Here is a 24309-nt window from a genome sequence, read left to right as displayed (position 1 = left end):
GTACACTCCATAGTAACATTGGTGTAGATTTCAGTATTTAGAATATGTGCATTTGTTACCCCCAATGATTAAAAATAAAAGTAGGGCAGGATTTTTATTTACATCATAAATTATTGCAGAAAAAGCACAAAGTGGTGTGTAAAAATTCACCAAATGTTTATGCTCAAAATATTTCTTACCACCCCATTTCATGTGTTCCCCCCAGTGTTGAGAGGAAACCTACACCCTTTCTCCATAGAAATGTTTGCGCCCTGCTGAAAGGCATCATAGCAGGGCATGATGTACAATAAAGTTACAGCCTTCACTCAGAGAAGACAAACAAACATTCAGGGTAAACTTACATTTATTTTTGCATACATACATACAACATAAACTGCTTCATACATAAATGTGCAATCAGCTGTGCACTTAAAATATGGAACGTTGGATATTAACACGAATCGCAGCTTCATGTTTTCTCTTTAATACATACAGAATATGTTCAACAACACAGACCGGTTATTTACTATGGATTATAGCCATAAAAAGGGGACACCGACCTCACAAAAGGAGCAATTTGTTTCCTATAAAATCTCATCTTGACCATGACATGACACAAAGCGCTGGCTAGTCACCTACTGTTAATGCCGATACAGTATCTACTGCACACATTTGGATAACACAATAAATGCATTTTAGAGATGACATCGACATGTAAGCAAAGGCAACCGGATACACTTGCTTACATTGATAGCTACTGCTTTTAGTGCAGAGAACACATTTTTTCTTCTTATTTTACATTGTGTTTAAGCGCAGAAGCATTATTTAGCTGGTACTTGGGTCAGATGTTTTATCCTCCATGAACCATTAAACCCTTTAAAGACATTTCAGCCTGTACATCATTTCTGGAAGTTGGCGGGAGAAACAACATCTGATTACATCACAACAGCCGGCATGTGTCGTGTTTGGGAGGATTGTACTCTCACTGATCCTTTTTGCAAAACTATTGCTCGTCATCATTGCCGACACTGACGCTGACCGTTACAACTCAACAGCAGTAAAGAGTAAGGTAGTACAGGGGGAAAATACTGACACAGCATCTCTGAAAACACCACACACCTCATGAATGTTACGAAATCAGCGAGGCTCAGTAACAGTTACTCTCAACTGGAGGAGACAGCTATGGGTTAGATATCACAGTTGGACGGCAAACACTCAGAAGAGTTTGACACCCAAATCACGCTACTGTCTGGAATGCGGGCCACACTGTGCCTGGGATGGACACAACAAATACTCAACTGGAAATGATAATCTGTCGATGCATCTGAGCGTAAAGTGAGTCTGTGTATTCAATCAAGGTGTCGGACAATGTTATATTAGTGTTGCTACGGGGGAACTCTCAGTTGGTTTGTGGAAAAAACTTCTTATATTGTCAACATTTTTGCAATAAAGTGATGCCACTCCACAGCCCTTGGCAGGCTGTAAAAGTGGAAATAGAGTTACAGCCGTAAATACAGTGGCTGTTAGTTCAGAATCTGTGTGCACTAAAAAGAGAAGACTTTCTTGCAGGAAAAGCTCCGATATTCCACTCTTAACTCTGTACACACACTCACATCCAAACACAAATACTGTCAAACACGACAACGGACGATATGCACCTCAAACACAACACATCACTTCTCACCACAGTATCAACAATAGATTATTTAGAGTAAGTGTTCTTGGAAATTAAAAGCTTTTGCAATAAACAAAAGTTAAAGTAAAAAAAAAAAAAGTACCCACTTATTATTACGCATCCTTGCTGCCGTGTCAACAGACCAGAATCACACGTGCCACATTCTCTGAGTTTACAATAGTGTGGTTAAATGCTGTGGATAAATTAAGAAGGATCAAAACACTATGGAGGTGGGAGAGGATGTCTGTTCAATCCGCAGGCTCTCATCTCTGTCACGTCGCCATCAGCAAGAATACAACCGTGAGACCACGTACAGCCTTTCAGTGCATATCGGTTACATTGTGCAAACCACCGATACGGTCATCACAAATACACGTACGCACATTTAGCGAGTAGTTCCCATGTTGAAAACATACATGAATACATAATAACTATGTATAGGTTTTGATATAGAGCTACAAAATATATTCAGCTAAGCGTAACAGCCCATAGACGGAGAACGATGGCTGAATAGATAGTAAAATGTTTTCCTATCAAGTGGATGAGACGACATCACAGAGCTTCAGTCCTGCGGCAGCGAACACTTTGATTGTGACACTGACTCGTGCTGTTGCCGGTCACGCTGCGTTGTCAGCAAGGAAGCGAAGACAAAACCCAGTGCAACATAAAGTACATTCATCATAAAAGCGAGCACACAATATGACTTTTCAATGTGCACCCTGCAGACACAAAAGAACGGAACAACAACTACTTTGGGAGCAAATGTACAACCTGCAGTGCATAGCCTTCTACTGCACAGAGCTGAGAAAGTAGAAGATTACCCCTCCTCTGAGAATGCCACTCTGATGTGCAGGTCAGTCAAAGTGTTTGATATGAAACACGGTGCGTCAGTGAATGCAGCCAGCCAACACTGAACCTTGCAGGCGAATGCAGTGTGCTGCACGACTACACAGAAATGTCTTGATATTGCACAGGTGGTTAAACACGATTTGTGCGTAAAGATGTACTTTATGTAACTCTATACTGTAGACACAGGCACATGTTTGCTGCCATGAATAAAAAATAAACATCAGAAGGATTCATATTAAAATAAATGTTAATATCAGGGCACAGGCAAACATCTCTGTGGTAAAGTTAGAACATAGATTTAAGCTCTTTTCGTGTTACTGATCGAGATATAAATCCTTTCCTGTGATTCAGAAGGGGGGTTGGTCTATACTTCTTAAATACTGTCTCTTTTGTACATACACACACACATATACACATTTATCATAGATCTATACATATCTGGATATGCCCTTTACATATTATGAGTGATCCTATCTTTCTGTGGACTCCCTTGGGAAGACGCAGTTATCGCTGGTTCCCTCTGGGACAGCTGGGTTACTGGGAACAGTTCTAGTTGGGATGGGGGGAGGGAGAGTTGGGAATGCTGAAGGGGCCGAGGATAACCAGTCGGGCTCTGAGTCAAACACAGAGCGGGAGGGCAGAGTCTTACTTTGGGACACTAAAGAACTGGAGGGGAAGATGGGGGCCTGTGGTGTTTTGTTTGGAAGTTTGAAATCCAAATCGTCATCAAACGTGACCCACTGCTGAGTTGGTTTCCCTCCTGGGGGAGGCGGCTGGCGACGAGGCGCGAGGGAAGGCGGAAGGGATGAGGGTGGTGCCAGAGGCAGGGCGGGGACAGTAGGTGGGGCGAGGGGGGCCAGAGGAGCAGGTGTAGGAGTCAAAGTGGACGATGGTCCAAACGGGGACGTGGTCCTTTGGAGCTGGGAGGTGGGTGCAGCAGATGCTGGAGCAGGGGTGGGGATGAGCGGCTGAGTAAGAGCAGACATGGTCCTGTGAATGTTTGGCGTCGGGGCGGGGCAGTGGATGCTGAAGTCTGGGGTGAGTGCGCGGCGTTGCTGATGCTGCTGCGCCAGTGGTCCTGTGAAGGGATTGGTGCTGCTGGGTCGGGCAGGAAGCGGGTCAATCGGGACGGGGCCGGGGGAGGCACGCAGCGTCTCATGTGAGCGGCTACGAGAGGGCACTGGAGGAGGCGGGAGCAGGGCAGATGCAAGCGGTGACGGGGTGGAAAGTGAGGAAGAGGATGACGATTCAAGTGCCTGCAGGTCTGACAGAGCGGAGGACTGGAAAGAGAGGGATGAAGGGAGAGTGCTGGACGTCTTCGACACAGGAACTGAGGGGGGAGTACGCAGCGAGGAGCCTCTGGTCAAGGACTGGGTGGTTTGCCAGGAGGATGAGGAGGACGAGAGGAACTCAGAAGCGAGTGTGTCGAAGGGGTCGGGCTTCCATTGTGCTTCTCTTTGGATTCCATTCAGTCCATTAGTCTGAAGAGGAAAACACACTCAGCTGTCACAACAGATGCTGTTGGAAACTATGAATCATGAGCTAATGTGTTTTTATAACTAATGGTCCATAAGTTAATTTATTATAATCGTCTTTCTTAAAATCACAGGAAAATTTAAAGATACCCACTGGAGCTTTCTTGCAAAGACACAGTTGTATATTTACATCCGGCGCTTCCTATGTCACCCCGACACCAAACGACTATCCAAGCGTGGAGGACAAACTTGCAATGTTGGACTACAATCATGAGTGTTGGTGCACGCAGTGGTCATAAAACTCAGTCCAAGCGGTCTTACACCAGTCTTATTGTCATCTTTATCAGGACAAAACATATTTATTATTATGGTATGGTTCGAGTCTGAGCCCATGCAAATATTGAAATACAATGGCGTGAACAACTGGGTAGATAGCAAACATATCGGAGACTCTGGGAAGGCTCGAGAACATGAACCTGTCTTTGTTCTCTTGGACTGTGGAAAAGAAGAAACTGGTGGAGTTGTGGAGTGAACAAGAGTTTCTGTTGAATTCTGTGTGTTTCTGATCCACCAACCAGTTTTTATTTTAATGAGAAATCTTCATTTTAGAAACCGTTCGCGTCTTGATCCAAAGGTCTCCTCGAACTAAAGAAGTGCGACTTACATCAGAGGCTGGTAGAGGCGAAAAAAATTCAAAAATTAAAGTTTGTACGCAAATTCAGTTCATTTTTATAAATTAGATTGTTACAGAATTGACAAGAATACTGTCGAGTTATGACGCTTTTAATCTTGTGTTTCTAGAGCTACATATTTATACGGACACGCAAAGAATTATTTTTGTCATTTTTCTTTAAAGGAGTCCGGTGCAATATTTTCCACCAAGAGCAGGATGGGAAATAATGAAAAGAAATCTAGTTGTAGCCTTGCAGATCGGCAGTCTTTTCAAAATCTTGTGTGACCGAAAACTCACATTGTCCTTAAAGGCGAGATAATTTCGGGGTTTTTTTTGGACACATTTTCAAAGTCGTTTGGTGTATGACAGGCATTAATTAATCCATACTTGGTCAAAAACTCCACAGGGTACCTTTAATCTAGCCGACTTAAACACACTGACTTCTGCAGATGTGTATATCACAGTCCATATGCAAACACTAACTCTAACACAGACAAACGAAATTATACAAATTCAACAAAATGCCAAATCAAATTATGTCATTGCATATGTGCTCACTCTTAACACATGAACCACTTTGAGCAGATATGAAAGGACGAGTGAGGGAGGAGAAAATGGCCAACAACAAAACATTTTGTTGTCAGTCTTTTTTTTCTCCACATCATTTATGGTTTGATATGTTGACGGACAAAAAGAAGACAAAGAATGCTCCATTTTGTGAGCCGAACACAGAACGATGCATTGCCTTGCAGTGGATTAAAAACATCCAGGTTAAATTAATTTAGGAGGAGATGTAAAAGGAAGGAAAATCTACGAGATGAGAGACGAGGAGGTTACTGGGTGTCATGTATGACAGGTAATAGCATCAGAGCAGAGGACTGTTGTGCTATGGAGGATGAGACAAAGAGGTGGTTTAATATAAAGTACCTGTCACCCTGAGGGCTTCTCCAGCTTGTGAGAGAGAGACAAATGTATCAGAGAGACAAAAGCAGGAAGAATGACACAGACAACTAAGCTCATCTGATGTGAGACAAAGGAGCAGAAAGAAGTTGTTGTCGCAGTTGCCACCACCAATACTCGCCATAATTTAGCAGAAAATATCTTGTCTAACCAGCAGAATTTGAACAAGAATCTGTAATGCATTATTTAATTACATGCAAGCAGAAAATCTCAGTATACTCAAAAGATAATAATGTTAGTTTTTTGTGCAGTTGCTGAAATTCCAGTAATTGAATTAAAAGGAAGTTGGCACCAACCTGTGCAGCTGGGGATGTCTCAGACTTGGCAGCATCCGGTGGCAGAGCGTGAGAGGAGCGGGAACGTGGCGGGGGTTTAGGAGAGGCTAGACCCTGTGGAGGCCCAGCAGGGGCTGCAGCAGCCGTGGCGGCGGGAGGCGGCCCGGCTTTAGGAGCCTGCTGTGGCTGGAGTGGAGCCGGAAGTGTCGGCTGCATCGGTGCTGGGAGTTGGGCCTGAGCTGCAGGGGCAGCTGGTTGGGGCTGCATGGGTGGCTGCATGGGTGATGGGACCTGGGGTCTCCCTGCAGGGTGCTCTGGAGGAGGAGGACCTGAGGGAGACGGACCTGAGTGAGAAAAAAGGAAAGTTAAGGCTTAAAATCACTGTATTACATTTACAGCAGTAGTACAGTGATTTTTAGAAGAGGGGGGCCTCCCCGTGGGCCACAGCTAATTGTTAATTATTAATATTATTATCAATATTATGTGTCCTAAAATGTATTATTATTACGTTAGTAAAAGTAGGAAAATATATTCAGAATATATATATATTTTTTACACCTTTGCTGTGTGCATTGCAATTTCTACGACATCTTACAAAAGGGGTGCCAGGGCATAAATTAATGCTATTAATGCAACATGAAATTGTCTTTTTTTGTTTGTTTGTTTTTCTTAGCCCTTTGTTGCTGTGCAGGGCGGTTGAAATTATGACAGAGGAAAAAAATGCAATTATGAAATAGCAGGCAGAATTTTAAATATAAAAATGGGATCCGAAATGTTTTTACTGTCATTATTGATCTTTATTTATCATTATATATGAGTTTTTATTCTAATGTACCACTGGGTGACACACCTATTCACATAATTTTTCATTTAAAAAAGAAATGTCATCAATACATGATAATATATGATGACAATAAAAAATTAAAAGTAAAATACAAAGAAATTCTCATTTTTATGTATTTATAGATGCAGTATATTCACATAGGAATGTTTGGGAACCCTTGATCTGCCCCCTGAGAAAAGAAATTCTCTTACCCAGAGGTAAGTCAGTCGGTTTAGCTTGGGCACTGGGTATAGGACGTGGGGCTCCGGGATGGGTGTCCGGGATGGGCCGAGGGGCCCCAGGATGCACCTCTGGGATGGGTCTGGGTGCTCCAGGGTGAGAGGGTGGTGGTGGGCGAGACTGAGGAGGCATACCGATTACCCCAGCTCGAGGAGGGATATTCTGGATGTCAAAGAGGGAATAGAGAGCAAGGAGACATTAACAAATTTGGGTGAAAAAATCTTTCAAATATGGTTTAGACTTTTTTGTGAAGAATATTCAGGGTAGTAAACTCACTGGTCTAGGGACACCGGCAGGTCCGGGAGCTCCAACTGCTACCTGGCCTCGACCTGAAAGAGTTAAGACAAAAAAAAGTGGACGTTAGCAACAAAAAAGAATCTGACTACTGTATATGTTATGTTGGCCCCCCAGGGAGAGATTTAAGGAATAGCAGGGGCGTTAAAAAATATGGGAGGCTCTAGCGACTGACTGCACTGCAAACCCACCCCTTCTGATGACAGAAGAAATTGCCCGTAGCTGACTTCATTATAAATGATGACTCAGTCATTCCTGAGCTGCAGGAGGTCTGCAGGAGAGGCAGGCCTTGTTCTATGAGCCAAATGCTTACTACACAGCTTGAGAGCACACACCTCTTCTTTCACTACTCTGTTGCCGAACCCCTCTCAGCGCCTGTGAACATGTTCCCACGCGACTTAGATGTCTGATGTCTGCGTCAGTGTAATGCTTCACTGCGCAGTCACCGAATGAAAGTCAACACTGCTAATCACACACACCTTTACTGTGACAGAGGGATTCAGCTAACCACACACACACACACACACACACACACACACACACACACACACACACACACACACACACACACACACACACACACACACACACACCCACACACACACACACACACACACACACACACACACACACACACACACACTACACAAATGGATCAGGTGAAGACAGGCCAAGTCACAGATAGGCTAAGCAACCAAACCCTATCCTCCAACATGGGATACTTAATTTGTGTCAAGGTATAAACACACAACACAGGATTATAGCCAACAGACAGTGAGAATCTCCACCCCATATTACTCTAAGCAGGTAAAGGAAAAGGCAACATAAAGATGGGTTTTCATGGGACAAATGCAATCCTACAATACTACCCAACAATCCTTTGTCTTCATTGCTATACTTTTGCTAAGTGAGGCTACGTCATGCTTTGTGGCACTCACCTTCTGGCCGAGGAAGAGCAGGACTTTTTGGTCCTTTGCAGCACAAAGGAAACCAAATCACATTACTGTTATACACAATGTGGCATACTTGTCACAGGAAGCAGGTGTTCCCAGTAAAAACAAGATGCACTAATAATAGCATATGGTGGTAATGCATGAGCAGAATAATGCGGAACTAGAAACTGAATTTGAGTAATTTATATCAGAGTTTTTGGACATTTCAGTGCATAAGCAGATCAGGCGTGACTCTTTCATGTTGCCCGCTTTAGTTATTGTTTATTGTAAGATAATGGCTAACATAGTTAGATTTTGTTAGTTAACCTAATGGTGCATTTACATAACATTAATGGCTGTTATTGTCGTTCATTTGCCTACAGAGTTCATCTCCTCTTATTAGATTTATTACACAGTTAACAACATGTACTTGCAAACATAAGTTACATGTGATCCACATTACATCGACTACATTACATGGCTAACTTTAGCTTTTATCTGGCACCATTATCCTTCTGTGAATTCAGTCATTACACGCATTATTTATTAGGCAGTGCATTACTAAACGGTGATAAGATCAACTGCATAAATGTGGGTGATGGCAGTAAAAAGAAAGTAATACTGAAAGAAGCTGATTACTTCACCTTTTTCCTGTTTAATAGTTGACATGTGCATGCATGGGAGACTTTGATGAGCTATCAAACCAGCTTGCTACAAAGAATCCACAAAACAAGACATTTTTGCAATGGTTCGCAGTGCAAAGGGTGCTGGAATAAATATGAAATGGAATGGAATCATGAACATCAGGTGGATATAACAGCAGACCTATATACAGTTTACAGAAATGCTTTTGTATTGATAACGAGGATTTTAATATGATAGTATGCAAATATTCTCAGAAAAAAAAAAATGTAAAATGTACTTTTGATCATTAGTATTGATAGTGCAGTAAATATTCCCTGCCAGTGTTTTATATCTAATGTTTCTGAAATAAAATGAATGCTGCATTGATGTGTATGTTGCATTGTATTGCTGTGGGTGTTCTGTGAATCTGCACTTGATTGCTCTTCCTACAGGCAAAGCCCTGGATGTGTGGCACAACTGAATCTGAATTTAAGAATTAAATTTGAAAAGTGAGAACTGAATGTCAAAGTGAATTTTCATTGAGGATCAAATACAGTTTCAGAGCAAATCATTTCAGTTTCAAACTAATAAATTCAATTTCATATTATTCAGATTCTGTTTTTAATGCAAATATTCAAGTTAAACAGCACAAATGGAAATTATGTGATTCAATTTCAGTATTTTTCCTGTAAGTACTCAAGTTAAGCAATTTAAATATAAATTATTCAAATTCAGTTTCGAATGGCACATATTTCTACCCATAGTAATGCAGCAGCAGAGCAGTGGAGCCTGAGATGCTGTGAGTCTGAATATCTACCTGCCTGATGAGGATTTTCCCTCTTATCATAGTGGATTAGTGTAACAGAGCTGACTTTAAGACCATTTTCTGTTCGGACCAAAGGACTCATTATCTCCTCAGTTATGAAAAGACTATGATCGCCAAATCAATACTTGTTTAGTCCACAATGACAGAATGCTAAATAGTGAGGTATCAACTTCCCAACTATGTGCAACTATTTCAGTCAGACGGTCTCCTGCAATGACTCCTGATTATAATGTGATTAAAGTAGCCTTGTTGTCCCTGATGTCCCAAATGTAGGGCCTGAAGTGGAGAGAGGGTACAGCTTCATTCTACCAAATCTATAACTTTATGGGTGAAATTACTGAACCATCTTGGCATGGGAAAGAAGAATTCTTTTCCCCCTATATAAATACCAAATTTAAGACTGATTTTCGGAAAAATTATTTTTTGCTCATAAAATCATTGTGTGTAAGTATAATGGTAAGTGGTAAATATGTAGTCCCATGCAGAGGAAGACTTTATGGAGATTAGAGTGAGTTAGGTTAATCCAAATTTTGCCAACAAGTAAGCGCAAGTATACAGTAAAAAGACAGTCTTGGGTTCAGGTGTAGTTTTAAAGATTTAAAAAATGTCAGAAATGTGGACTTTCATGCTAAAAAGCATAACTCATTTTGAGAAGATGAAATAAAAAGATGGATAAATTAAATTAGATAAAGTTTTTGTTGCATTTAAGACCTCACAAATTCAAATGTAAGACTATTGAATGACTTTTAAGGCATGACATTTACAAAAAAAAAATTTAAGACCTTTTACTGGTGCACAGACACCCTGCTCCTGGGTGGAAAAGTCTGATTTTTACTCCAGTGGCACAGTAAAAGTAAGAGTATATTTAGTATATCTGCGAGCTCATCTGTAGTTTTTTTCATTCCCTGTATATTTTGCAATTCAATAAGTCAAATATTTCGGGCTACAGTTGCAGGCTACCAAACACATCTCTCTCTCTCAAACACAAGACTAAGACAGCCCACAATGATGAAAAATCTGTGAACCATCAATGTAAAAAAGCATTGATGACTGGGTGTAAAACTATAGGGATCAGAAAACGACACACCGCCTGGCCAGTTACCTTCACTGCCTCTCCTACCAAGCAGTGGGCTGGGACATTCGCCACAGTCTTAAAATCAAAAAGGGGAAACTGTATTTCATTATGAGAAAAAATTATATCATTACGAACCAGCTACTCCCCCCCAACACAAATTCAAATAAGGGCAACAATACTCAGGACAATGTCTAGGCTTGTTAACAACAACACTACTACAGTACAGATAAACCACAGAGGACGAATATTAATGCAAAGCTAGCTATATTTTCTCCATAAAAATTCACAAAATCACATATTATGGAGAGTGATTGGATGATGCACAAAGAGCACTGTATTTTGAACTTGATGGAAGTCGTCATTGAACACTTCTCAACCCCCAAAGCACTAAACTAGGAGTTTTTCATCTAAAATCAAGCATGACTCAGCAACCTCGTCGTCTGTATCCACTTCAATATTCTGAGATTCATTTGGGTGAATTGTTTTGGCAACATCAAGCTGAAAAGCTGAAGTGAAAGCAATATCATGCTGATGCTTCAGTGAATAAATACACTTTTTTTTTAACAGAGCATCATACAGTCATCTGCGAACTAACTCTGTCCTGTGCTAAACTAAAATGAGCATCAATGACAGCTTACTGAATCAACACTTAAGCAATGTGCTTTTCTGTTTGTAGCATCAGATGGAAAATAGCAGCCGCTACCTCAAATGCTTCAGCAATTTAAGCACATGAACACACAGTTACACACTAATCATTTTACCTCCAGATTCCTTTCTAACAGGCAGAGGGCTCATGCCTCCTTCAGGAATGAGGCGAAGCAGTGGGATAAAGGTGAAAATGTTAACACCTACATAAAGTATCTTGGACTGTACCATGCTGAACAATTACATTTCCTCACTTCTATTGTATACAGTTGCTCTGACTTAGGCTGTATTACCCTACAAAGCCAAAAATACATTAATTGCATGGATCAATGCTGAGTTAGAAACCACAACACCTAAAACAGAAAAAAATACAAAAACTGAATACATGCTAGCTAGCTAATGGTAGCTGGTGAGAACTAACTTATCCACTTTTATCTTTTTCTTATCCAAAATCTTAACAATTAGGTGCATTATGGCCAATAAATAACACAGAAAAATAAATCTGACCAAAAAAGAGAAAAAAGCTTAAGCTAGTAAAGCTAGTCCTGCTAAAAGCTAACTTGCCTAGCTTAGCAGCGTGGCAGTAACTGTTGTCTCAGCCTCAGCAGCTACATGTTCATGTTTTGGTTTGGTTACGCTACCTTTAAATCATATGTATATAAATTAGAGTATTAATCACAGATACTTAGGTAAGTTCATCAGTGAGAATGGTCAAGAAAGCTAAAGGGAACTTTCACTGCATATCTTTTTTTCAGTTCCTCTGCTTGACCAAGTAGCCTAAACTTCAAACTACGAGCTTTTTTTTATTCAGTTATTGTAGTTACAGCTCTCTCTTTTGTAAAGCAGTATATATTTGTGATTCAAATGACAGAAATAAAGGCTTTAACTGACTGTATAAAAGAAGGTTTAGGATGACACTTTACCTGAAGGTGGAGGTGGTCGTTGAGGGGGAGCTGGTCTGGCTGGGGGGGCTTGGGGACGAGGGGGAGGCGGGCGTTTGGGCTCTTGAGATGTGGGGGCACCAGGCTGAAAGTCAACAGGAGGTCCTGGTAGAAAGAAAAGAGGTGTAAATGAAAAGGGAGTGGTTTAACTAAGGAACCTGATGGTTTCCAGAAAAGCTGAGACTGCCCAGCACTATTACACCAAACAGAATAACACTATGAAATGGTATTTTGCCTGAATACCTAATATTTAAGCAAAATTCTTTGGAAAAGAGCAACGATTTATGCCTTACATTTAACTGTATCATATAAACAAGTTCTTTTATTTGGCAAATCACACTGGTTAAACATTGTAAGCCATGTGCCCTATTTTGACAGTCTAACAGATAAACATCTCTTGACACTGTGCCATCATACAATTTGTTCATGTTTCACAAAGAAGCTTTCCTGGAAAACAGACTGCAAGCCCTCTCACACCAATCAAAGATTAACTCATCACACATTACATGTTACCTGGTATTTCTTTCCTCACTGATGATGGGCTTAAACTTGCTTCAGTGTGTAAGAAACAGAACAGAATTACAGTTTATATTCCAGCAGGCAGAGACTGAAGCCAGAGCTGATGATTGTACTTCTATTGACTTGATTCTAGGTGTGTGTCATGCTCAACATGTTATATTCACCATGTGATGGTCGGATGGGTTGTGCTCCACGACTAGGCCTGCTGGGGGCAGTTGGTTCTCCGTGGGTGGGAGAGGGACAGGGACTACTGCGGGGGGAGGGGAGAGGGGAGGATCCAGGGCCACAACCTGCTCCAGGCTGAAGGTGCTGGGGGAGGATCTCCTCAACCTCCTCGTCCACATCACCTGGTAAATGAGACATGAGGGCAGGATTTAATGTAATGGACAGCCAGACAGCATACCTCACCTCAGTAGAGGTAAAATAAATAAATAAACAACTAAATAAGTAAATTGGCATTCATAAAATCTACATTTTTGAGGGTAAGAATTGGGATGTCTCGGCTGTCACTCCTCACCTTCCATATCGTAATCATCATCGCCCATGTCTGTGTCCTCAGCAAGCAGAGTGGAGCTGGCTGAGGTGGGGATGCTTCCACAGATCCTCTCCACGCTCATCTCCTCCTCCAGGCTCTTGATCCAGCCTGGACTCTTCAGACGGACGTCTATCACTTTGCCAAGGACCTACAGTGTAACCGAGACACAGAGAAAGCAGGAAGGATTGGTTACTCGATATACAATTGATGAAAAAAGTGTCACAGAAAAGCAATTTCTTTGTGTGTTCGAGACAAATGAATGAAGAACAAGGATGATTGAAATGATGCAACTTTGAGTTTAAATAATACAAACTTTATATCATCAATGTTAAGGCTCTAGCTTAGAAGTGTTTATTATAATCGGTGGTGACTTACAGTCGAAGCACTGAGAGAGAGAGCAGCAAGTGCAGAGTAACCTTCCAAGAAAGTCACCCACATCTTCTCCTCAACGAACCTGCATAAACAAGGACATTAGAAATCAAGTCCAGCTCTCTGAAGGTGATATATGTCTGTCTGCGCTCAGATGTCGGGCTCACCTGATGAGGATGACTTCTCCAAAATTAGCAAACTTGTCCAGCAACTCGTCTATGAGTGCATCGTCAAAGTAGTCGTCAGGGCCGGAGGAGCAAAGTGACACCAGGATAGTGCCGTCTGGAGGTCCCTGCAGGGCTATGACGTCTTTGTAGACCTGGTGACGTGCCTCTGGGTCGACCTCCAGGATGTCCACGTCTATTATAGACACTACGGGCCTAAAGAAAGACAGGAGATCCTTGAGAACAGCAAGAAGAGAAACTGTTTACCTGTTTTCCTTCCTGTGCGTGACGTCACATGGACTCACCAAAACAACCCACACACACGCAAAAGCTGACAGAGAGTCAGACTCATGTGCTGAAGCGGTATGTTAACTGGCAGTGGGAATACAGTATTTCGCATGTTTACCTGTGTTTGAAAAACCTGCGTGCATGGACGAAATTTTGGTGGGAAAGAGGTATAATAGACATGAATTACCTGTGGTCCGAGGTCTTAAGCTCAGCTCTACCATAGTACTTCAGAGTCCCAGGGTTCCAGAGGCTGTTTGGATCTCCCTCATTCTCCCCAGATGTGGAAGCTGCCCCTACTACATTCATCTCCTCAGCTGCAAAACATGCCCAAATGCACATAAATGACTGTTTTGACAGTATATGTAATGTTTTCTTCAGTCACAAGGTCTGACTAGTTGCCTACAATTATCCACAACAGCTCTGCATCTTACCTGTTTTGTTAAAGTTCCACTTCCTCCTCTTCCAAAGGATGCGGTCAGTCCAGGCTGGTGTGCGGCACTTCTCACTGGTGTCGTAATCTTCTGAGAAGAGGTCATACTTATAGGTGGGGGCAAAATCTAACTTCCCCTCAATAAAACCTCGGAACACCTGTTAAAGACATTTCCGCATTAGTACGCACTATAAAAGGCTCAGTGTTATGGTTCGCAGTACTCTGTTGAGCGGAAGTAAAAGTAATCATGCTCTATATGTGTACTGATGGTCATACCAAACCAGCGTTCTTCTGGTCCAACAACTGGTCCCCTGCTGTCAACGCATCCCAGTTCTGTTGTCTGATGAGCTCTTTCACTTCCTCGTTGGGCAGGCTGATTCGATAGTTAAAGTCTCCGCACCAGAAGACGTAGTCATGGGAGTATAGCAGACGACCCTGGCAAGGACAAGACAGATGCAATTATGCTTAAGACACACAACAGTGTTGGTGAAATCACATGTTGATGTCATGGGTGTTACCATGGGGAAGCTGAGTCTGCGGGTGATCTCACTGTAGTCGTCGTTCCGCTCCTTGACCTGTGACTGGCCAGCAGCAAAGTGGGAGCAGACGAAGCAGATGCTGGTGGTGTGGAAGAGCAGGCGGATGGCCACACCTCCTTTATTGCCTGTAGCCCCGCCCATCCCAGTTTTTACAGTATCCACGGCAACATCCCTGGAAATCATATTGAATGACAAGATGACATTTGTTACTAAAACTATAATTAAAGTATAACTAGACAAGCGTCTTGTGAGAATGTGAACAGCTCATACCTGATGAAGGGTGCGTGCTGTGGGCGGATGAAAACAAACAGACACACGCCCACCAGCTGCTCTGAAGCAAGCAGCACATACTTGTGGTCCCGCGATATGTTTTTTTGTAGCTCTGCTGCCCATAGTTTCTGGTTTGTAGTGCTGAAACAAAAACAGAAAGATATGTCATAGTACAGAAAAAGAAAAAAATAAAAATGCCAAGATAAGCCAAAAACATACAGTGAGTCAGAAGGACCGTGAACTTTTAATTATGTTAAATCTTAAGATGCTACATGCTACAGGCTACAACAATGCTAAAATCATGACATCGGTGATCAAAACAACTTGGCATATTAGGGCTTCAGGACCCTTTGATTACTTTGGACAAGCAATATGGAGACATCTTGTGGTTTTATTACATATTTTTTTAACGTTTGAATTCTGTTCACCATTTGCTTTAATTGTTTGGGAGATGATTGCAACGCCTTTTCCCCATGAAACTCCGGCACTGTGTTGTGGACAATAAAACTTCACCCAACTTTCCATCGGCATGAGGGTGAGTGGAAAATGACTGAATTTTCATATTTTTGGGTGAACTATCCCTTTGATTTGTGAAAGAGAAAACAATATAACTGTTCTTTTGATACGAGATTAGGAGGAGGCTGGAAGGAGCACAGTGAAGGACCTCATATTTGATAGGCCATAGGTAAAAACAACAACAACAACAACATCAACAACAAAAAGACGTGTCAGTTATGTAAGGCTTTAAACGTGCATGCATACCTTGCACTAACAATATTCCCAGCATTCAGTTCAACCATTTCCTCAAAACCGATGGCAAAGATATCAATGGGGTTGGCTTTGCTGTCTGTAAAGACAAAAAAATTACACAATGTTCAACATAAGTGTCTGATAAAAGAGACAAAACATTATTTTACATTAATATAATAAGTTTTTCCCTTAAGCTCCTTGGACCTCTGCTACTAAGGTTGTCAAAAGCATAAATACTTTTACTTCACCATGTGAGCTTGTTTTCTTTTTCTTGTGGTGTCTAATATTGTTTTTTATGCAAGTATTGTATCAAAGTTTAAAATTCTGGTATTGTGACAACCTTATCAGCTTCACTAAGTAAACATACTCTGTTGATATTGATATATCTATATCTGTCACTTTCTTAAGTCTTGTCATTACTGTAAGGCAACTGGCCGAGACAAAGTTACTGCGCTCAGCCAAGTATTAGTCTGGCACATAACCCCACTTTTAACCAGAGATTAAACAAATGAGATAGTGATAGTGAGCTTCAGAGGTGCTGATAACTGAACTTTGATACTCTCTGACAGAGCCAGGCTTGCTGTTTCCACTTAACAAGAGGCAGTTTTGTATTTAGTGTACAGACATGAGAGTGGCATCTTTCTTGTCATCTAATTTTCTGCAAGAAAGCGACCAACTGCATTTTCAAAAACTTCAAACTACTCTTTTTAACCTGATAAATAAGAGCACTCTGATGAAAAATAATGTCCAGACATGATATTAACCACCAGTGAGTACAGATAAATACATACCCTGGAACTCAGGATGCCCTGCCTTCTTCGGGGCATCTAACAGCCAGTCGTTAAGTGTCTGGTTGCGGAAAGCAATGCTGCGAAACTGTTTACCACCGTTGACATTCCAGGTGCCGACACACACTCGGATCTGCTTTGGCCTCGTATATTTATGGTGGTTCTGACACATTCCCAGCAATACTCTTGGGGAGGCTGTACGGGGGAGGAGAGTAAGATTAGAGAGTAAAAATGTTGAGTATGTGTGTGTCTGCAGGAAGGGTTTCACACAGGGAAACAAAAATGGGCAAAAAAACTAATAAAAAACAAATGGGAGAACATCTAAATACAAGAGAGGGAGACTGAAACAATGTTCTAAAACATGCATGGGAGAAGGATACAAAATATTTCTAGCATTCAAATAATCAACCTTAGTAATGGTTCATTTCTGTCTGTAAATTTCCACTGAAAGTGATGTTAAATTTCATTGCAAAATTCACCATCCTCTTTCTTCTAACCACTCTTGCATCAGCCTGATGTCAAGCAACAGACAGGCTTAAACCGCTACCAACATTGGATTACAAATGAATGGACAGTAATGAGAATCAAACACAAATGGCAGGACAAATATGTGATGGGATAAAAAGATCCATCCAATGGGGGCAGTCCGTCAGTTACTATACCTGATTGTAAGACGGGCTCAGTGACTAAGATTGTGGGCACGGGGAGAGAAGGGAGAGAGGGGCGGGTTAAACAGTGCTTTGACAGATAATTCGAGCAGAGCAGTGGGTCAGCTTTAATCTAACTGGGACAGAGAGCTGACACATGGAGATTACACTTAACGTGGCGCAGATGAACCCTTCTGTTGTGAAGAGGAGCTTCTGGCTAACAAGAGCTGCAACTGATACAGGTCAAAACTTGTCAAAATATTCAAATAATTCCTCCCTGAGGGAGCAAAAATGAAGATTTCCAAACCATAAAGGCTGCAACATTTAACAAAAAAAAAGACATGCATTTGTACTACTATTCATGAGTACATTTTAGAAAAAAATGTGATCTGTTGACTCCATAAAACAATACATCATATGTTGTAAAGACTTACTGTAAAGACTGGAGGTGGTGAGCAAGGCCCGAGCTTTGTCTGCCAAGTCACTGTTGAGTGTGGAGCCCAGCCTCAGGATGTCTATAGCCTCCTGCTTGGAACTGTCAAAGAAGTTGTTCTGGATGGTCCTTGTCACAGAACGAGCGCCATCTTTCAGCTTTCCCGCCTACAAACGGACAAAAAAATTTAAAAACCACCTTAAATATTAGCTCGCTTGGTGTCAAGAAAGTCTGTACTTCCCACTCCAACCACAGAAGAGAAGAAAAGGAGGAACAATCAGAAATATCCAAGTAATATAGATTTAAGAACTGACCGTGAAGGATCAAACCTTTAAAAGTTCACTGATTGATGTGCAACATGGTTTGATTTAATGCTACATGGCGACCATTTAAATTGAGTTCTCAGAGTTCATCCAATCAAGAGAGTAGATGTTGCCAGCTGATGTCTGCAACAATTGGAAATGACACTGTAGCTAAACAATCACTCAACAAGTGAGGGCAATGGCTAGTTTTCTGTAGATCAGTAGAGATCTTGGGGGAGCTGTCAAGAGTTGCCAGGTCAAGACAGTATGCATCACATGGATACCTCAAGGGAAATAAAATCAGGTTGTATTTTTTTTAATAAAGAGGCTACCACCTATCCTATCCTCCATCATCATCATTTAACCCACAGACACTATAATCAATGCACCAGAAAACAGACCCACAGCTCAAAGACAACATCGACTGGCTCGTTAACTTACCACATAGGTAGAGAGGTCCAGAGGACAGCGGAAAGAAACGGCACACAAGAGTTAAGAAACTGAAGCACACAGGTATACACACAAAGAGGATCCACCCTGTCACTGCATGCACAACACACAACTCGATATTATTTTTTTTTAAGTTTTGTTTATGGTTTAAGATCAAAGCCTAATGGTAATAATTACGGCTCTCAGTTCTGTTATTTCACAACTTCACTGCACAGTGCAAGCATTTGTGCTACTTCTTCAAGTAGGTTGAGAAGAGCAATAGTGAGCATTTGTGATCCCTTCTTAAGCTAACAAAAAGGACTAAATTTGCAAGACATTTTGTTTCAGTGGGGCAAAATTTAATCTTCTTCAGAAAGCATGCCTTAGCAAAAGTGTTTTTTTTCTCTCTTTAGTTAGAATAATCTTTATCAACATATCAAGTTTTTATCAAGATTGTCTATTCCAGAGTAGCTAATAAAATGTGCACCTCTTAAAACAACAAGGATCAAACAATATTAAAAGATTAACACATTAAATATGGATGCTAAATTTGCTTCAATTAAATGCTGTCATTTACTGTTGGCTGAGCTAAAATTGATCGAATCTGACAAAATCATTGAAATCCTACGTATCAAATGCAGCTCTGAGCCTGCTCTGCATTCACATTTGGCCTCAGAGGTTAACTATAACCTAATGGGAACTTGCATGTTTGCGTGTATTCAGTGCGTCCATGTTATGTACCTTGGCCTTGCCATCCAGGGCGCCAGTGCCTGCGTAGATCTTACTGATGTAGTCTCCATTGGCAGACCACATGGTCCTAAACACCTCCTGGAACCTGGCCACCAGCTGGGGTTTCTCCGTCAGACTCATTTCCTCCAGCTGCTTCGGCAGCATCTGGTGAGGTGAGGAACACAGGGTTATGACTGTAAGCATCGACATTAACGATGATGGACTTTGACGTAAGACATGCTGTTTATTTACAAAACAAGAACATACAGTAAGTGTCAGAAACCTACCTCAAGAGCGAAAAAAGCTTGAACACTATTGGTTCTATCAAGACAGTCCAGGCAGTTGGTCCTAATGGTCCCACCCTGAGTCCTAAAAAGATATGTTATAATGTTAAGAAGCAATAACAAAAATTACTTTAATTTAATTTGTATCAATTTCTTACTTTGTGATGCCTGTCTCTCCAGAGTAGTAGAAGAACCCACACTCTTCTAGGAACTTGCTGAGGTAGGGTTTTAGGACACTGTGGAGTTTGTCTGCCTTGCCCCCTTTCACGTTTTGATGGTAGTCAAAGTTCACCATTTTCACTGCTGCAGCATGCTCTGATGCTTTGAGATGACTCTGAGAGTAAAACAGAGGAAGAGGAATGCAAAAATGTTGTGCATGCAAGCTGTGTGGCATGAACCTACAATGCAACATTATTTTGCAAATATTTAATGCAAAACCAGCGTCTTAAACTCTAAGGAAATCTTTAATTGTAAGCTGTAAACGTTATAGGAACTAATTTAAGTTTTAGGAACTATGGCTCCAGATAGAAAGGATTAACATCTGAGGAACTATAACTCCATTCAAGCGACAGCTAACCACGAAATGCCTTCAATATTAACCAGTGTAATGCAGGTTTATAGTTTTTATACAGTAAGATTCCGCTTTTATTTTTTGGAAGCTGTAAGGCCATAGAAGAAAATGTGAACTGACAGTTAAAGGTGCAGTAAATGGGATGGGATGTATTTGAATGCACATCATTAAGTTGTTTTTACGAGAAGCACCAGATAAATGTCTTACTGTACATGTCAGTGTTAAGGGACAGAGAATTGTTCCTCACCTGAAACGCTTTGCTGAGCATGTGTTCCCCTTCCTTACTCCCAAGCAGATTGATGATCACCTGTTTACCATACAACCTCCGCAGTGCAGTGAAGTGTCTGGATGGCACATATACAAGCACATAATGAGCATTGTTAAGGTCTAAAATAATGATGACCCTAATCCAGCATTTGTCATAGCCTATTACAGTCTTAATGCACAAATGATTAGGCTTGGTAAATACACACAAGATCTCTCAGATTAATAAATCAGGGCTGCAGCAGCACAGCAACACCACATCTCAACACTTGCTGGGCCCACATCTCTCTGAAGGGGACATGGCACACCAACAATGGCATGTAAATTGAGGATTTAAGCTTAGCTTTTAGAGTCAATGCTGAAATATTAACATGAAACTAATTCAAAACGTCTTAATGTTTATTTGTATTTCAATGCATCTTTCTTCAGTCGTGACACTTGTTCCCTAAGATGAGGGAATACAGTGACGTATATGAAGGGGAATAATGCTAGGGTGCATTTATCAAGATAGTTATGACATGTGTTTTTGCAAAGTTGTAGAAACTGGGAGGACAAAAGAAGGGATAGTACCGAGAACAGACACTTCAATAACCCCAGGCGTCTGTATAAATTGCTCTAATAAATTGCAAGTAATGGATGAAGCGGCGGCAGCATCCAGCAAAGAGAACAGCAGGCCTCAGCTACATTCTGCTAATGTTACTGTGTTTATAAAAAGATGTTCTGGTAGGCCTTGTACTATTTAAGGAATTTCAACACGGACATATTAGACTGCAAAAAACTGCCTAGATATAACAGAGAATGAGTCACAAATCCCGATCTGGACAGATATTGACAAAGACTAGCTGCACTGCCAACCACATTGTGTGAGGAATGAGTAAGTTGCTACAAGTGGTGTACCATCTGACATGCTTATCTTGATATGTTGAAGATATATTTTCTTGACAGAAATACTGAATTCAGTTCAGTCGATCCTCTAAATTCCAAGATGTCTAGAAATAAAAGAACCACTGGTGGTCGTCCTAGCTTTCGGGCATCATGTTCTCCTCTAACTAGCATGGGTGCTCTGAGACTGATAAGGAAAGTTGATAAGGATGGAGCCAGGGATGGTGCTATCAAGGTGCACCACAGTGATTAGGGTGATGATCTCTGAATTTAGGCTCAGAGACAAGCCATCTGGCTTAAGAGTCCTTAAAGTGGAAGCTATTCAGTAGGGAGTTGTTCGTGTTTATCAATATTTTGGATTGTCTTAAACCATTGGAACAACATTTATGAATTTTGAAAATGGGCGTAATTCCCCTTAAGCAAACGTGCAGCTCTAATGGGTGCTGCTCTGTTGCTAACCCTGTGTTGGTAGACATGGTAAGCGAAAAACAGATGTGTCCTTCAAGGCTGCAAAATAAGGATTTAAGTGAAATTGTCCTTGAATTTAACATTCAAGTCAAGTTAAAAACCCACAGGCTTCATGCTTATGATACCAAAAAATGGTTTGTGTGTGTGTGCATATATATATATATATATATATAGGTATCAGGCTGACAGCTTTGTAAGCGTTTACACTAAAATATATGTCCTCATATTTGCAAACATGAGCTACTTTCTGTAAAGTAACTAGACAAATATTGTTGTCTGTTTTAGATAAAATGTGGATGATTCCATTGTAGGATGCACATATTTCTTACCACCCACCTGGTCTCCACAATTCACTGCCATTTAACACAAGATGAGTAATCAAAAGTCAAAACGATTGTTGCAGAATAGCTTTTTTTTAACTGTCAGAGTAGAATTAAGAAAGATACTACTGAGAAGCCATAATTGGAATACAATGAGAGCAGTCTCTGGATCTGAATACCATGGAAATAACATCTGTGCTTCAAGTTGTTTAATGTCGATTCATAAAATGCTTCAATGCGTGCGTGCGTGCGTGCGTGCGTGCGTGCGCGCGCACACACACGAAACTGTCTGTATTAATATTAAACACATGGTTTTCAGGTCAAAAGCTGATCAAGGGCTACTAATGTGTCCTTTCTGTTCCCTGCAATAAACCAGCCTCTGAGGACATGCTTCAATTAACATCTTGTCCTTCAAGAGTGTGGAGAGCTTGTCTCTACTGAGGCTCAGGCAGAGACTGCAGGAGACATCGTATTATTGTGTCTCCTCTGCTCCTCAGAGGCATTGTAATCTGTTGGAGGCTAGATAAAGCGTCTGAAAACTGCTACACACACACACACACACACAGAGAGAACATTTTAATTACCTCTCAAATGCTGGCGCGTTTGCCTCAAATCCCCTTGAGAGTTTGACACGATGAGATCCGACCTGAAGGTCAGAGACAGCCAGAAAAGACAAAAAGACACAAGTCACACTGTCCTTATTAACTTTAAATGGAATCCTTTGAAGGAAAGTGGGGCAAACACATGTTGCAGATGATCAGAAAACCTGGTGGTTCATTTGGGGTAGAAATTTTTGATTTAAATGGAGGAAACAAGATCATTATGATGGAAAAGAAGAATAACACAGAACAACAGCAACACATGGGCAGCATAGAGAGATTTGTTCATACAAAGACAAAGAAACAGAAGAGAAATCTTGTCTGTCATCTCTCCAACATATATTGCAACTTTAGTAATTACACCGGTATAGGCTGAATCACAAGAAACACCACTGAGCGTTACAGACGAGTGAAAGCAGACATGACCACACCTTGACAGGCTGAGCGGGAACCTTGCACAGTAGCTGTTCCATGAAAATTTACTCACCCTGCACTGCAGGTCCTCACTTGTTCCCTAGCTGTTCCCTAGCAGTCTCGTCTTTATTTGTCTTCTCTTTCACTTTTAAAATACTCTATCTTCCTGTCTCTATGGCCTTGTCATCAAATTAAAAGAAGAAAATGAAATTACATCATACATCCAACACCATTTACTTTTTGTCTTTTCTTTCCCATACTGGTTACTCAATTCATACCACAAACAACATAAATGCATTCTGGGTCTAAACCAGTATAACCACTCCAGTGTCTCTGGGTACAATATCTGCTTGAATATCACTTTGCATGTGCCCGATTTGGCATGGCCTGTATCTGGCAGGGTTAGACATTTTGCTCCATGCTGCTGCCATTTTGTCACTCCTTCCTCCCTCTACTGTCCTGCAGCTCTATGCTATGCATATTTAATAACTTCCTGAGATAGCATCTGAAGGGACTCAGGTTACAGCTGAACACCTTAGACCAGGACCTCTTCACATCTTACTCCAACTCAACAGATAACAGATGACACCTGGAGTGTAATTGGTCAAATCAAGTTTTTAACTCATCTACTATACTACTAAAAGCATTTCATGTTGACAGTATATTTCTAGGTTACATACTGTGGGTCATCATGCCACTTACAAGGTTTGTCTTTGACTTTTAGTTGACTATTAATCCTGGTGGAGTTTTTTTCAGTCCTTAGATATCTGAATGTGTAACTGATTGATTAGATGTTTGAATGTAGTCGTTTGGAAGAATTTCTTGAAACCTACTGCTTCCTGAAGTACAAAGCATATTCATGAATATTATTGTGATGACACGTGATCATTTCCCACTAATGACTGAATTCGCACATAGCTCTTTTCCCAAAACAACCATTAAAATGATAAGTAAGATTTTGAACTCTTAAGATTTAATTGAATGAGGGCTCATTTATGCTCAATGTTGGATATGTAATCAGAACCAGTA

General features: G+C 41.1%; 1 protein-coding gene across 14 annotated transcripts in view; it reads right to left on the bottom strand.

Annotated features, from left to right (window-relative positions):
- Positions 1–325: 325 nt before the first annotated feature.
- The window catches only part of synj1 (synaptojanin 1), a 29546-nt gene continuing 5562 nt past the window's right edge, over positions 326–24309 (bottom strand). For 2 of the 14 annotated variants that reach the window (XM_088088199.1, XM_088088206.1), the window contains 27 exons: positions 22852–22913; positions 20581–20677; positions 19921–20096; positions 19766–19847; positions 19491–19643; positions 18020–18185; positions 17601–17624; positions 16942–17133; positions 16163–16247; positions 15401–15541; positions 15110–15302; positions 14868–15026; positions 14593–14749; positions 14349–14475; positions 13877–14089; positions 13716–13794; positions 13323–13488; positions 12970–13152; positions 12800–12838; positions 12269–12391; positions 11462–11500; positions 10728–10775; positions 8182–8214; positions 7226–7278; positions 6922–7111; positions 5908–6230; positions 326–3984 (listed from right to left, as the gene is read on the bottom strand). In XM_088088199.1, the coding sequence (XP_087944325.1) occupies positions 2974–3984; positions 5908–6230; positions 6922–7111; positions 7226–7278; positions 8182–8214; positions 10728–10775; positions 11462–11500; positions 12269–12391; positions 12800–12838; positions 12970–13152; positions 13323–13488; positions 13716–13794; positions 13877–14089; positions 14349–14475; positions 14593–14749; positions 14868–15026; positions 15110–15302; positions 15401–15541; positions 16163–16247; positions 16942–17133; positions 17601–17624; positions 18020–18185; positions 19491–19643; positions 19766–19847; positions 19921–20096; positions 20581–20677; positions 22852–22913 (4314 nt within the window). In that variant the 3' untranslated portion in view covers positions 326–2973. Of the gene's footprint in view, positions 3985–5578; positions 5603–5907; positions 6231–6921; positions 7112–7225; positions 7279–8181; positions 8215–10727; positions 10776–11461; positions 11501–12268; positions 12392–12799; positions 12839–12969; positions 13153–13322; positions 13489–13715; positions 13795–13876; positions 14090–14348; positions 14476–14592; positions 14750–14867; positions 15027–15109; positions 15303–15400; positions 15542–16162; positions 16248–16941; positions 17134–17600; positions 17625–18019; positions 18186–19490; positions 19644–19765; positions 19848–19920; positions 20097–20580; positions 20678–22851; positions 22914–24309 lie in introns of all 14 variants that reach the window. The other 12 variants (XM_042499741.2, XM_042499745.2, XM_088088211.1 and 9 more) reach the window with 11 other exon arrangements.

Source organism: Plectropomus leopardus, chromosome 15 (genome assembly GCF_026936395.1).
Source record: "Plectropomus leopardus strain MGB_pleo_1.0 chromosome 15, ASM2693639v1, whole genome shotgun sequence".
Taxonomy (NCBI): domain Eukaryota; kingdom Metazoa; phylum Chordata; class Actinopteri; order Perciformes; family Serranidae; genus Plectropomus; species Plectropomus leopardus.
The sequence above is the reverse complement of the archived record's forward strand: the minus strand, read 5'-3'. Positions and strand labels throughout refer to the sequence as shown.